Source organism: Argiope bruennichi, chromosome 8 (genome assembly GCF_947563725.1).
Source record: "Argiope bruennichi chromosome 8, qqArgBrue1.1, whole genome shotgun sequence".
Lineage (NCBI taxonomy): Eukaryota > Metazoa > Arthropoda > Arachnida > Araneae > Araneidae > Argiope > Argiope bruennichi.
The window spans coordinates 3,968,483-3,980,772 of record NC_079158.1 but is presented as its reverse complement, the minus strand read 5'-3'; the positions used below and the strand labels follow the sequence as shown (position 1 = coordinate 3,980,772).

Below are 12,290 nucleotides of genomic sequence, written 5' to 3'. Positions count from 1 at the left end.
AAAGAGATCACTGATGGAAGGATGTAAGTTTTAGCTCTAGAATAGTGTCAATGAATTTTCTTGCGTTTATTGTCTCATCGATAACATGAAGGAGACCATGTTATCGATGACATGCATGCATGACCAAATCATAACGCTAACTGAGTTCTTCATAGTTGCCTGAATGCAGTCAGGGTGTAGCTCTTAGCCTATTCTATGTCTTACACATTTTCGCCAGCACTACCGAATAACAATATCTTTGTTTCATCACTCCGTATAACTTGTTACCACTGAACATTTGTCCAATTAATGCGCTCCTTTGCCCACTATAATCTTTTTATACGCTGCTGTAAATTGAGATAAGGATTTTTCGTTGAATTCTACCTCTTAATCCAACATCTAATAATCCTCTCCTAATTGTTCTTGAACTGACATAGATACCACCATCATTCAATTGACTTTTGATGGCAGCTGATTACATTATTCTATCTTGGAGACATAGTCTTTTTTATTCTTCTGTCATGAACAGATGTAGTAACCATTTTCAGCCATTTCCTGCTTTGTTTTTATTGAATTCGTCTCCTGATACTGTAAAAAAAACTTTCTGACTCTATATGTGATCACTGAATCACCCATCTGTCTTGAAATTTCAGCAAAGGAAAGACCACATTCTTATAACACAATAATCTTAGTTCTCTTTCTAGGTGTCCAATCTATTCTTTTATTTGATGCCTTTGCTTCTTGATTAAATATTAGAAATATTTATAAAAATTCCAACTATATATTAAAAAGCTTAATAAAATTTCTAACCTGCATTTTGATTATATAAAAAACAGTCTTCCTTCTACAGAAAAAAGCACAATAATGACTTGTTCCAACTTTAAACATGATGTCACCATCTGCTGCTAGTTATTAACATCTACAGTTCTTTGAAATAGTAATTTAAATCGTTGCCTTCTTTATTTATAGTAACTTAATTTGTTTTATCAATAGTCGAACATTAATTTAGTCATTTTAGTAATTATTTTCAATCTATAAATGAATTAAAGTGATAAATAAAACGTTTATGATCTTGAATTACATTTGACAACTATGTATTCTTCAGTATTTATAGCCAACTATAGATCATGCAGATTTTTCATTTCTTTTTCTACTGAAAACTAGTATACAACAAAAACAAAATACCGAGTTTTGCGCTTTTGACTATATTATTCAGATGCTAGGCGGGTTTCATCATTTGGCCTTTTTCTGAAAGCAGAAGAAAACTGCCTTCTGATCTACCTTCAGCATTCTTCGCAAAACCTCCTTTGTGTTGTACAGGTCCGATTTTAACGCAACATTCTAAACTTATCAGTTATAATACTTGACCATAAATCTTGATGACATATATTCATTCGATCATATTTGTTATTGTTATTTTCGTCATTATTTTCTGATTCGATCATATTTCTATAAACATAGGATTCTTTAACAAATTTCACAGTTTCTAAATTTTACTACAAGATTGTGTAGTTTGTGCGGAATTTTCTTGTCCGGTTGAAGCTTAAAGTAGAACTTCTGAAGTCGAAGAAATTTCTTTGCCAAAATAATTTCATAGAAAGAAAACATATATAGGTACTTGTGATACTCTTGGAAATTTAGCTTCTTTTTTTTCCAGTTTTGATACTCAGAGGGATATTTCCTTGCCATGAGCATGGTTAGGTCTAACAACATTAAACGTTTTACAGTATGAATTTTCAAAATTTTATATGTAATCTAAGCAGGTAAGGTAACTTTAAATCTTTTTATTTTAGGTTTATAATACGTTTCACATTTGCAGTAGACTTCATATATTTTCATATATCGGTAAACTTCATATATTTTCAAATCGTTAGTTTTTCTAATTAAATTTTTCTCGATTTTTTCCATTCCGCTATTATTGTTCAGAATATTATTTTAGTTGTCACGTTGAGGCCCACTCAATCCAGCTGCAGAGCATCATCCGCACCCCACTTCCCAAATGGCCGACCTTGTTGATACATATGTTATCCTTGTTATACATAAAGTATAGTCAAATACTTTTAGATGATCAATTTATGGTGTCTTATCTGTCTAAACATTGTTAAGTATGTTACTATTCAATGCTGTAGTTAAAAATGTGTTTTGAATATAGTTGACGATATTTATTGCGTTAGCCTAGAGATAATTTGGCACTTCTGATTGCATCAGCAAACAGCATGTTATATTGAAGAGTATTTCTGATATTATTAATTGGCAGGAAATCCCATTCCCAGTAGCACCCCAATATATTTTAAATATTTAGGAAATATTAAACAATATCATGAACACTGTAGGAGGAGTATTGTGGTGGTAGCTTTATAAGCTAGATAACAACCTCAGTACAGGAATGATCACTTTTGTAAAGTGGTTATGTTACGTGGCTATAAACCATAACGTTACGAGTTCGGTCCTCCCTATCTCCAATAGCTACAAATGCCGTACAAACAATATTGTTGAATAAGTAACAGTATTCAATAGATACTACGCTTTTTAAAATCATTAATAACAATAAAATTCTACCATAAAAATATTAGTAATTGCTTAATAATTCATTTAATTTGAGATTTTATTCCAAGATATTAACTAGAATAATTTTTCATTAAAATACGAATATTGTATGACATAGAATATATATCGTAATTGAGCAAAATTGATCAAGATTGTGAATTCTGCATTTATGTTATTGCTACATGTTATCGTTTTCGATATGATTCCTTGGTTCAGTGGATTAGACGTCGCTCGAAGACCAAAACGACCCCAGTTTCGAATCTGGAAGTAAGTGAAAAACAGAAACTTGGCAAATTTAAGTTAAATAATGATCAGAAGTTGTACTATAAAGGGAAAAGTGTTTTTTTTTCATAGTCGAATCGGTAATTAAAATTAATTTTAGGAATGTTCATAGCATTGGGAATATAGAACATTGGAATCCGATATTGATCAATTTAACAAAAGTCTTGCACTTTACACTATTTCAGTATTGTAAAACAACAATACATTATATTGTTTTTCCAAATTTTACAATATCATATACTATTATGTGTTACTTAAGTATTGTTTTACGGTGTGACGTTTTCGAATTTTTTACAGGAGGGGAATAAGGTAGAGACTAGGGATGACGAATATTTTTAAAGCGGTTATTACGTAACCAATATCAAAAAGTCACAAATACAAGTGATCAATACTTTTCAAAGAGGGGTGTGATTCAAATCCTTGATACGATCTTACTGATGATATTTCGATTACAGGTTTTGGATCACGATAGAAAGTAACAATCGATAAGATATCACTGAAATTTGCCAGAGCAGTGACTTCACTGGTAAGTAACAATCGATACGATCTGTCCATTGGAAGCTCTCGAAAGAAATCTGTGATTGGATTGAAAAGTGAACGGACCGGTTATTGGAATTATCATATCGTATCATTGAATTGCATATCACTGAAATTTATCGGAGCGGTGATTTCACCGGAAAGTGCGAGGCTTCACTGGAAAGTGCGAAGTCACCGCTCCACTTTACGGGAGTGACCGATATTCGTATTTGATGATGCACTATTCCATACAGACCATTTTTAATTGCTGGTGACATGATTGACTTTGATTACATCTACTCTGTTTCCTGCTGGCGACATCTATTGGTAGAATATAGGACTAAAGTAAACATTTTAAAGAAATGACATATATTTTTAACTCATCTTTTCCAGAAAATGGTTCACTGTAATAAATAAATTAAATAAATAGTTTTGAGAAAAAAAAATAAAATTTAAGAAGTAAGCTGAAACAGATAAATTAATTCAATCACACGTTAATGAAATTAGTAAATTAAGTATTAATTACAATTAATAAATTTTATATTTAATATTAAGTAATAATTTTTAATTAATAATATGATTGAAATAACAGATATTTGGAACGCAGATTTAAAAATAACAATAGCAATATTATTTGTTATTCAAAAAATCGTGGATTATGCATCTCTAGTAGGGACAGAAACTTTACGGTTCCTATTTCATAATGGTCAATATATATATATATATATATATATATACTTGAGTTGGAGTATAATAAGGTATAATATTTATTTTAAAATTAATTTTAATCAAGAAATAATAACTACATTCCAAACTGAAATGCAATTTGCAAATTAAAATAATTTCCAGAGAATAAAGATTATAAATTTATGCTGCTTTTATAAATTATTATTAATATCTTCTACATCTGGTTAGCGCTGACTGTATCTGTAATTTCAATGTATGTTTTGATTTTCGGAATGTCGTCATTTCAAGTATTTAGATAAACAAGCTGGTGATATGGAAATGTTGCAATATAGATTTCGTGGAATATTAAAATTTAATTTATAATTACTTTCCTAAATTTTCAATCTGTTGCTGCAAATATTATTAAACCATGTATAACGACGGTATGTATGCTCATAAACGAAATCTGAAATGCTGCGAATCGAGATTTTTAAATATAGATTTATTTTTATTGCGAATTGGCTAATATTAATTTGGTTCAGTTTCATATTATTATTTCAGGTAAGGAGATTAAATAAAATGAAAAGAAGATCCATGTGCTTAGAATTAGGTGGGAGTGTAATAAATATGAAGTTATTCTTTAAATAGCAGTTCAGAAAGTGAAATTTTTGTGTACAATTTCATTTATAAGTAGTAATATGATATTTTTGATCTTTGAAAAAAGATTCTTGGACAAAATGTCCAAAGAAACGTTTCAAGTATATTTATATGTTTACAGAAAGTATAAAAAGATGCCTTTATTTTTCATGGATTTTTTTTTAAAACTCTCCAAGTTTTAACAAAAATTATAATTTTTCTAAGGTTTGAATATATGGGAACTGCTGCATACTTTTAAAGGGTGTAATCAATATACTTTATGAAGTATTTATATTTAATAGTAATTGGAAGTTACTTTTTTATTTTAATTTTTCAACCATTTTGTATATTTATTTTTTTAATGAACTTCTGAGTTATATAAAAAATGTCAAATTAAAGAAGAAATAATTCTTATAGATGTTTTTATTTAATTGTATTCTTATTATCCGATCATGCTTTTCAGCCTCTTTGAAAAACAAGAATTCCTTAGTAAATAATTTTGTTTCTATGTTTTTAACTAGTTTTTAGTTTGCAGTGAAATTTTTAAGAATGACTTATTTACCAGTTGAATGATTAATGGATTTTTATTTTGTTGATAACTCACTGATTAGTTTGATAGAAAAAGTTTTCAGTTGTAGTTTTAAGAAAATGAACACATAATATATTGAAGAGTAAATAATTTTCCATAGAAAGCTCAGAAAATAACCATGAATTAAGATTTTTTTGATCAACAAAAGTTTTTCTGTTTTGCAATTGGTGAGAATTAAATTTGAAATTTTGATCTGTAAAACTTTCTAAGGAAACATTACAAAATGTTAAGTTTTATAACTAATAGGGGGGGGAAAAAGAAACAAGATCCATGTTTCTGAATCAGTCATATTATTTAAAATGTTTGCATTCTGGCCTCCTTTTTTAATACAATAATAGAACTTCAGAATTTTTAAAATATTTGTGAAAAGCAAATTTGTATGATGAGATTTTTATGTTATTTTTTTGTCCCAATATTGAGAAGTTAAATAAAACTGCTAAAGTGCTTAATTCTTTTAAAGTAGAAATAAAATTTTTTAAAAATCTATTCAGTTCAGAAATATTGCATATTATTTGCAGTAACAGGTTGTAATGTATTTTTTATGTCTTGTTTTGTTTTAGACAATCCTTGCTCTGCCAGGTGTGCAAAGTATTTATGCATGAAAGCACTTAAATGTCATGATTGACCACTCTCAATGAGAAACAAGTTCTGTCCAGGACTTGTTTTTTATAGCTAAATGTCAGTATTTTGCCTTAAATAAGAAATGGGAAAATCACGACATATGAATTATTGCAGCTTAAATATTACATTCAGTCAGTTTTTGCAACAAGAAATATCAGGTTTTGTTTCTGTAGTCTTTGTTATTGTATTGTATCAAAATGAAACATATTTACCTGTATATTTCTTTTTACTGAATTTTAATCTTGAATTTATTAAACCTGTTGCTTATTCATTAAATAAGTCAAATTTTCTTCTATTTACAAAATTTCTTTTATGTATTTATTTTTTGGTATTTAAAAAAATTGCAAACATTTTTAATTTGAAATATATTTATTTAGAAAAATGAGTGAAGACTTTACAGTAAGTAGAATTACAATTAATGCACATTATTTTCTTACATTATTTGGTACTTTTCCGTTAGCTGGGCGCAAGCGAAAAATTGCCAAATAATGTAGAATTCTGCCAATTATCTTACGGCCACATACTCTATAAATAATGCCAAATAACGTAGAATTCTACCAAATGAGCCCGGCTAACAGAATAGTACCCATTATTTTTAGTGACATAGTTTTTTACACAATAATTTTTAAATAAGTCCTTTTTTTTTAATATGTTGCTCTGATGTATATAATGATATTTTAAAATCTAATTTAAATCCAAATTAATGAATTCCCAAAGTTTTATCTTAAGTTTGCCCATATTAACGTCATTCTAAAATGTTCTCTTATTTCCTGATCCAATTCCAACTTTTTTATTTAATAATTGAAATAGGAGCTCTGTAAAAAGTTTAAGTCAGTGGTTCCCATACTCCATGTGATAAAAATTTGTCGATCTAATACATTCTTCTAAAAGATACCTAAATTTACACATGTAACAAAATCCCTATCAGAATCTCATGATATATAAGGACCAGAGATAAATATTTCTGTCCTTTTTTTGCATTTCCTCTTTTCACTCTTGTGTTGATTATGCCTCCAAGGATGGAATAAAAGCGAAATTTAAAAATTCGAAAGTGTGTTCTCTCTTTTTTGCCTCTGGTTAAAAAAAATTTATGTGTTTACATATATATATATATATATATATATATATATATATATATATATATATATATATATATATATATATATATATATATATATATATATATATATTCACTTCTGTTTTTTCTGTCCTTGAAATTTGTGCTTATGGCAGTGGTCTCATTGGTTATATGCTAGTTTCGGTTCCAAGGTAATTATTCTCCTGAAAATTAGAGAATGAAAGTTGATAAGATATTTATTTTCAGTTTTGGAATTAGATATTTCAATTCATGTAGGAGACCAGTTTTTATATATTTCATGTGAAAGAAATCTCATGGATGAATTGAAGAATTTTAAAGTTTTTTATTACCTTAGTTTATACAGAACTATAACATAGCATTATAATCAAGAAAGTTCTAATTTTCCCTGTGCCAGTTACTTTCTCCTCAACTTTTTTTTTTTTTTTTTTAGAAACAATAACATTGTTACTGAAATTTTTTTAAATAACTTTTAAAGTTCTTTTCTTTGATCTTGCTTTGAATGATCTAATAATTTTTATTGTAAATTAAACTTGTAGTTTGAATATCGAATAATTTCATCTTTGTTAGAGCATAGTTATTATGATTTAGGTCAGAGAGGTCTATGAGCAATGTTCTTTTAGGATGAAATCTGCCTAATCTTTGTTAATCTTAATCTTCTCTGCCTAATCTTGTTCCTCTAATTACTTTCCCTTGTTAGAAATTTTCACTTCATTATTGATGCTTTTGGAAATTTGCCTTCATAGGAATTGTCAGCTAATTCAAATCTCATGTCTTTTGTCAGTCATAGAGCTTATCAATGATCAGATATCCTTCTATACATCTGACTTCATTATTGTTGGATGTCTCTACTACTTCTGTGACTGCTATTCTCTCCTCATTGAATCCTCTAACTTTGTCTTGTATCTGAGATTCATCTAATTTTTCTTAGTCTTTTTCTGTAAATTGGTTTCATTTAATTATTGCCTGCTTATCTTCCAAACAATAATGTAACACCTACTTTGCCATTATATTGATGTGTGGAAGCAAACATACGAGTTAATCCCTGTTAATCATCTGAATTGATAGATTTCCTTTGTTTATATATGTACTCTTATATATCTTCTATGTAGCAAGTTTTATCTGAATATGTATATCATTTTGATTTGCTTTTTGGTGGCAAATCATGATGTCTGCAATTTGATTAAATTGAGAATAAAACTAATAAAAAGGGAGGAATGAAATAATATTATATATTGTTTTTTCAAATATTTAAATATAGTTTTTTTTTGTGTTATTAATAAAATTTTATGCAAATATTATCAATTTACTTCCTTTTTTCTTTCTAGAACAAATTGTAATGACTCCTACCAAGCGGAGTCAAAATCATACCACAGTTATGATGGAGAGATTAAAAGTATCGGAACTGGACCAGAATAATGTTATTCATAGTGGGGGAGGGGATCATAAAGGCATTGTTATATTTAAAGAGCCAAGGGCAGGTAATGAAAATATTCTTAGATATTTACAATTTTGAATTAATTTTTGTGTATTTAAAAATATATAAAAAAATTATTAGTATATCTGTGTTTACTTAGTTCTTTAAAATTCATGGTAATTATGATAGGAAGTGAGCACAATTATACAAGCGTAATTTACCTTACAGTATCTGCTTGGAATTCAAATTATGAAGTCTTAAAATACACTCCAGCATTCTGCCTCAAGTTATCTGATAATAACTTGTGCAATTTTGATTTGAGTTATGTAGAGAGGTGAAAATCTCTCTACAAAAAATCATTTTCTAATCTTTTTCAATTGGATGATCCACTGTTGAACTTAGCCTTAATGATTTTGACCCATCGTACAACATATTACTCATCAATTTAAATTGAATTACTTTGTTATAATGTTCGAAAGATAACTTGGGACTCATTACTAAAAACAATCCTCCAACATTTCTTAGTGGTATTTTGATGTATATTGTATGGTAATTTGTGCTTACTTAGTTTCCTACTAAATAACTGTTGCAAGTTTTGAAATATCCTCTATAAAACTAATTTCACATTTTCTGAAAAAAAAAATTTATTTTAAAATGAAAAAAAATTTATTTTTAATGATAATTTAATTTTGGTAAATGTTTCTCCTAATTTTAGAAAGATTTTAATTCTTTACTGCACTTTGCACTATTTTGATAAAAATCAAAATGTTCTTTTTTTTTCATGAAATTATCTAATTATAACTTTTTCTTTTTAACCATTTTTTAAAAAATAAATTACTTACATTATCTCTAAAATAAATTTCCTGTTATTCTCAGTATCATATTATACACATTTTAAAATATTATCTTAATTAAGATAATTGAATAAAAGGATTTTATTTCATTTAATAAATTTTGTTTTATAAAATATTTCCTTGCACAAAGTTCAGATTGAAAATTTGTATAAAGCGTTAATAGACATTTGATTTCTAATTACAGATTTTAAGCTTAATTTTAATTTCACTGTGGTTGTAAATCAGGTTTATTTTTATAGACATTTAAAGTAAGAAAAAAGTGAAATAAAATTTATTATTTGAGAAATTCTGATAATTGATTCTTTTTAAATTTATTTTTTAATATTTTTCTTGACATTATTTTTTGAAATTAAATTTATTTCATTTTTCAAAGTGTCGTATTTTTCTTCCATCTAATATGTATAAGAAGGTATATTTTACAACCTTCCTTACCTGTACTTTTATTGTGCCAAATTTGATTATGCACAAAAACTTATTTCAAGAAACAGCACTTAGTATTTAACTTAAGATCCTTTATTTTGATGGTAGCTGAAGAAAAATTAACAGTTTTTGCATAAATTTCAACTTTTATGAAATTCATGTTTTTTTATCAAATAAAAAAAATAAGTAAAATGAATATTGATACATATTTTATGTTTTTAGTTTAATATCCAGGAAAACCAGTTTTCTGTATAAGCATTTTGATTGTCAAAGACAACTATTCCATCAATGAAATATCATTATTCAATACTCTGCTTTTATATACCACATTTCCATTTCCAGCATTATATATATGAACTGCTTTCTAATATAATTATAAAAAAGTTTGTTCCTCTGGACCTTTGGATAATATGATGAAAAATGAAATGACCTTTCATCATTTATTGTATTTCTGTTTTAAGCACATATCCTTAATTCAAAAATATTATATCATTTATATATCTTAATGATAAGATTCAACTAAGAAATATGATTAATGAAAATTATTTGTATTTGGAATATGAAAGGCATTATAATAATGTAGGGATGAACACAGATTTCCTTTTTAAGTGTTAATTTAATGAATTGAAATAAAATAATTAATATCTTTTTATGAATGTAACTTGGTCTAGCTTTCATATTTATTCAGTTTTTATTCTTTACTCTTGTAAGCTAATTATTTTCTTTTGGGTTATTTGTATTTAATCTGAAAATATAAGACTTTTTTATATTTTATTTCAGTTGTTTCCAATATAGCAGCAGAATAATTGCTTCATTTTCAAAATAAGTATGCTGAACTAATCAATAAACTTTTATATAATATTTGTGAATGCTGTAATTGATATGCAATTTTTCTTGATAACATTCTTAACTTTTGGTTTTGAAAAAGATACTTTTTTTTTTCATTAAAAAATTCACTAAATTATTAACTTGGAAATCCTTTTGTTATTGTACTATTCAACTATAATTAAAACTTTTTTTTTGTAAGGTAAAAGTACTACTAAACCTCCAGAATTGGTTTTGGGATTTAAAGTAATGTTGAGAAGTTCCTCTAGTAACAGACATGAACAGGTATGATTTATATTATTCCTTATCCATTTTTTTGCCCCCCTTTTTTTATGTATGTATAACTAAAAATTTCTGAACATTGATTTTTAGGAAAATTGGCAGTTAAAATTTTGGTTTAAAAATGTTCAAGATCAGGAAAAAATTGAGAATGCAGAATCTTTTTTAACAGAACTTATTTCTTGTGGAGATCGCCCAAGAGGTAAAATTATTGTTTTTTTATTTATGGAAAGTTTTGTAAATTGTTTACTTTATTTATGTACATACTTAAGAAATTCTTTTTTAATAGAGCTTATAATATTTTGTTGTCATTGCATTATCAAAACTAGGCAGATATATTTACTGAAAAGTTTGTTAGAATGTAATTTTGCACTCTTAATTCAGAATTGTGTATTTGGTTGAAAATCAATGCCCAGTTTATACCTTTATTCATGTTTAAGAGAATGTTTGTTTATTTCATGATTAAAATTTTTTTTAACATATAATTATAGATTCTGTTGCATTTATAAAGAAAATTCTGAAACTTATGCAATTAAATTATCCTGTAATACAAAAAGTTGAAGTCGAAATGAAGAAACAGGAAGAAATCAAGATTACACCACCCTCTCCAGGTATGAAGAGTGTTCTTAAATTTGTGTGTTGAATTTAAAATTAAGCTTGAGATTATGCATATTCGTTAAAAATAATTATTCATATGAAAAGAATATAATTTTCTTTCATACTGAAGGACTATATACTATTCACTTATTAATAAAACTCAGCCATATTAGAAATTCATAAATATTTTGCTAGTTTCTAATATATATATATATATATATATAGGGAATTGTAAATTTATGAAATAAAAGTGAAGATTATGATAGGTTATTGGGGATTAATTGAAAAATCACCAAAATTCTTTGATTGTCTCTGCAGATGCAGTAATTATTTAAAATTTTCAGTATTTTGAAATCTTGCTTTAATACTGGCATAATGAAAAAATGAAAAATTTCTAGTATATTATTTGAAAAAAATATTATAAATGCATTTCAGTTATTAGATTAGTCCTTGATTTTATTTTCTGAAAGAAATATCGGTTGATTTAAAAAATTTCTTCAAATCTAATGCTGTATTAAAGCTTGATTTCATTTTGTTTTTTGCTAATATTTATGCATTTTTGATATGAAATTTATTGTACATTTTTAGGAATATTGCAAAAGATTTGAGGCATATTTTTAAGAATTTTTATATAAAAAATAGTAACACACATGGCACAGAAATCACATTTATTATTTACTAGCCACCTTTGGCGACCAGCCGGTTCGCCAATCTTAATGCACGTTAAAATTTTAATAATTAAATATTTTAATTGCTTCTTCATTAAAATATTTTAATAGTCATATAATTTGCTCATAAGATTATAAAGGCTTTCAGCCATAACATAATTCAGCCATAATTTTTTATTAGTTGCCGTAGAATTTATGCTTTTAATTGAATTGGAAACGATTAAACTGCAATAAATATAATTTTTTTTTTTTTTTTTATTTTTTTTACTGAAACGAAGCATTTTTTAAAAATATCGGT

The 12,290-nt window shown here is 26.6% G+C and overlaps 1 protein-coding gene across 3 annotated transcripts in view; it reads left to right on the top strand.

Annotated features, from left to right (window-relative positions):
• LOC129981370 (uncharacterized) overlaps positions 1 to 12,290 on the top strand; it is a 45,069-nt gene that overhangs the window by 19,830 nt on the left and 12,949 nt on the right. For 2 of the 3 annotated variants that reach the window (XM_056092195.1, XM_056092196.1), the window contains exons 2-5: positions 8,261 to 8,413; positions 10,651 to 10,733; positions 10,821 to 10,929; positions 11,219 to 11,338. In XM_056092195.1, the coding sequence (XP_055948170.1) occupies positions 8,261 to 8,413; positions 10,651 to 10,733; positions 10,821 to 10,929; positions 11,219 to 11,338 (465 nt within the window). Of the gene's footprint in view, positions 1 to 4,259; positions 4,434 to 8,260; positions 8,414 to 10,650; positions 10,734 to 10,820; positions 10,930 to 11,218; positions 11,339 to 12,290 lie in introns of those variants that run through there. The other variant, XM_056092197.1, reaches the window with a different exon arrangement.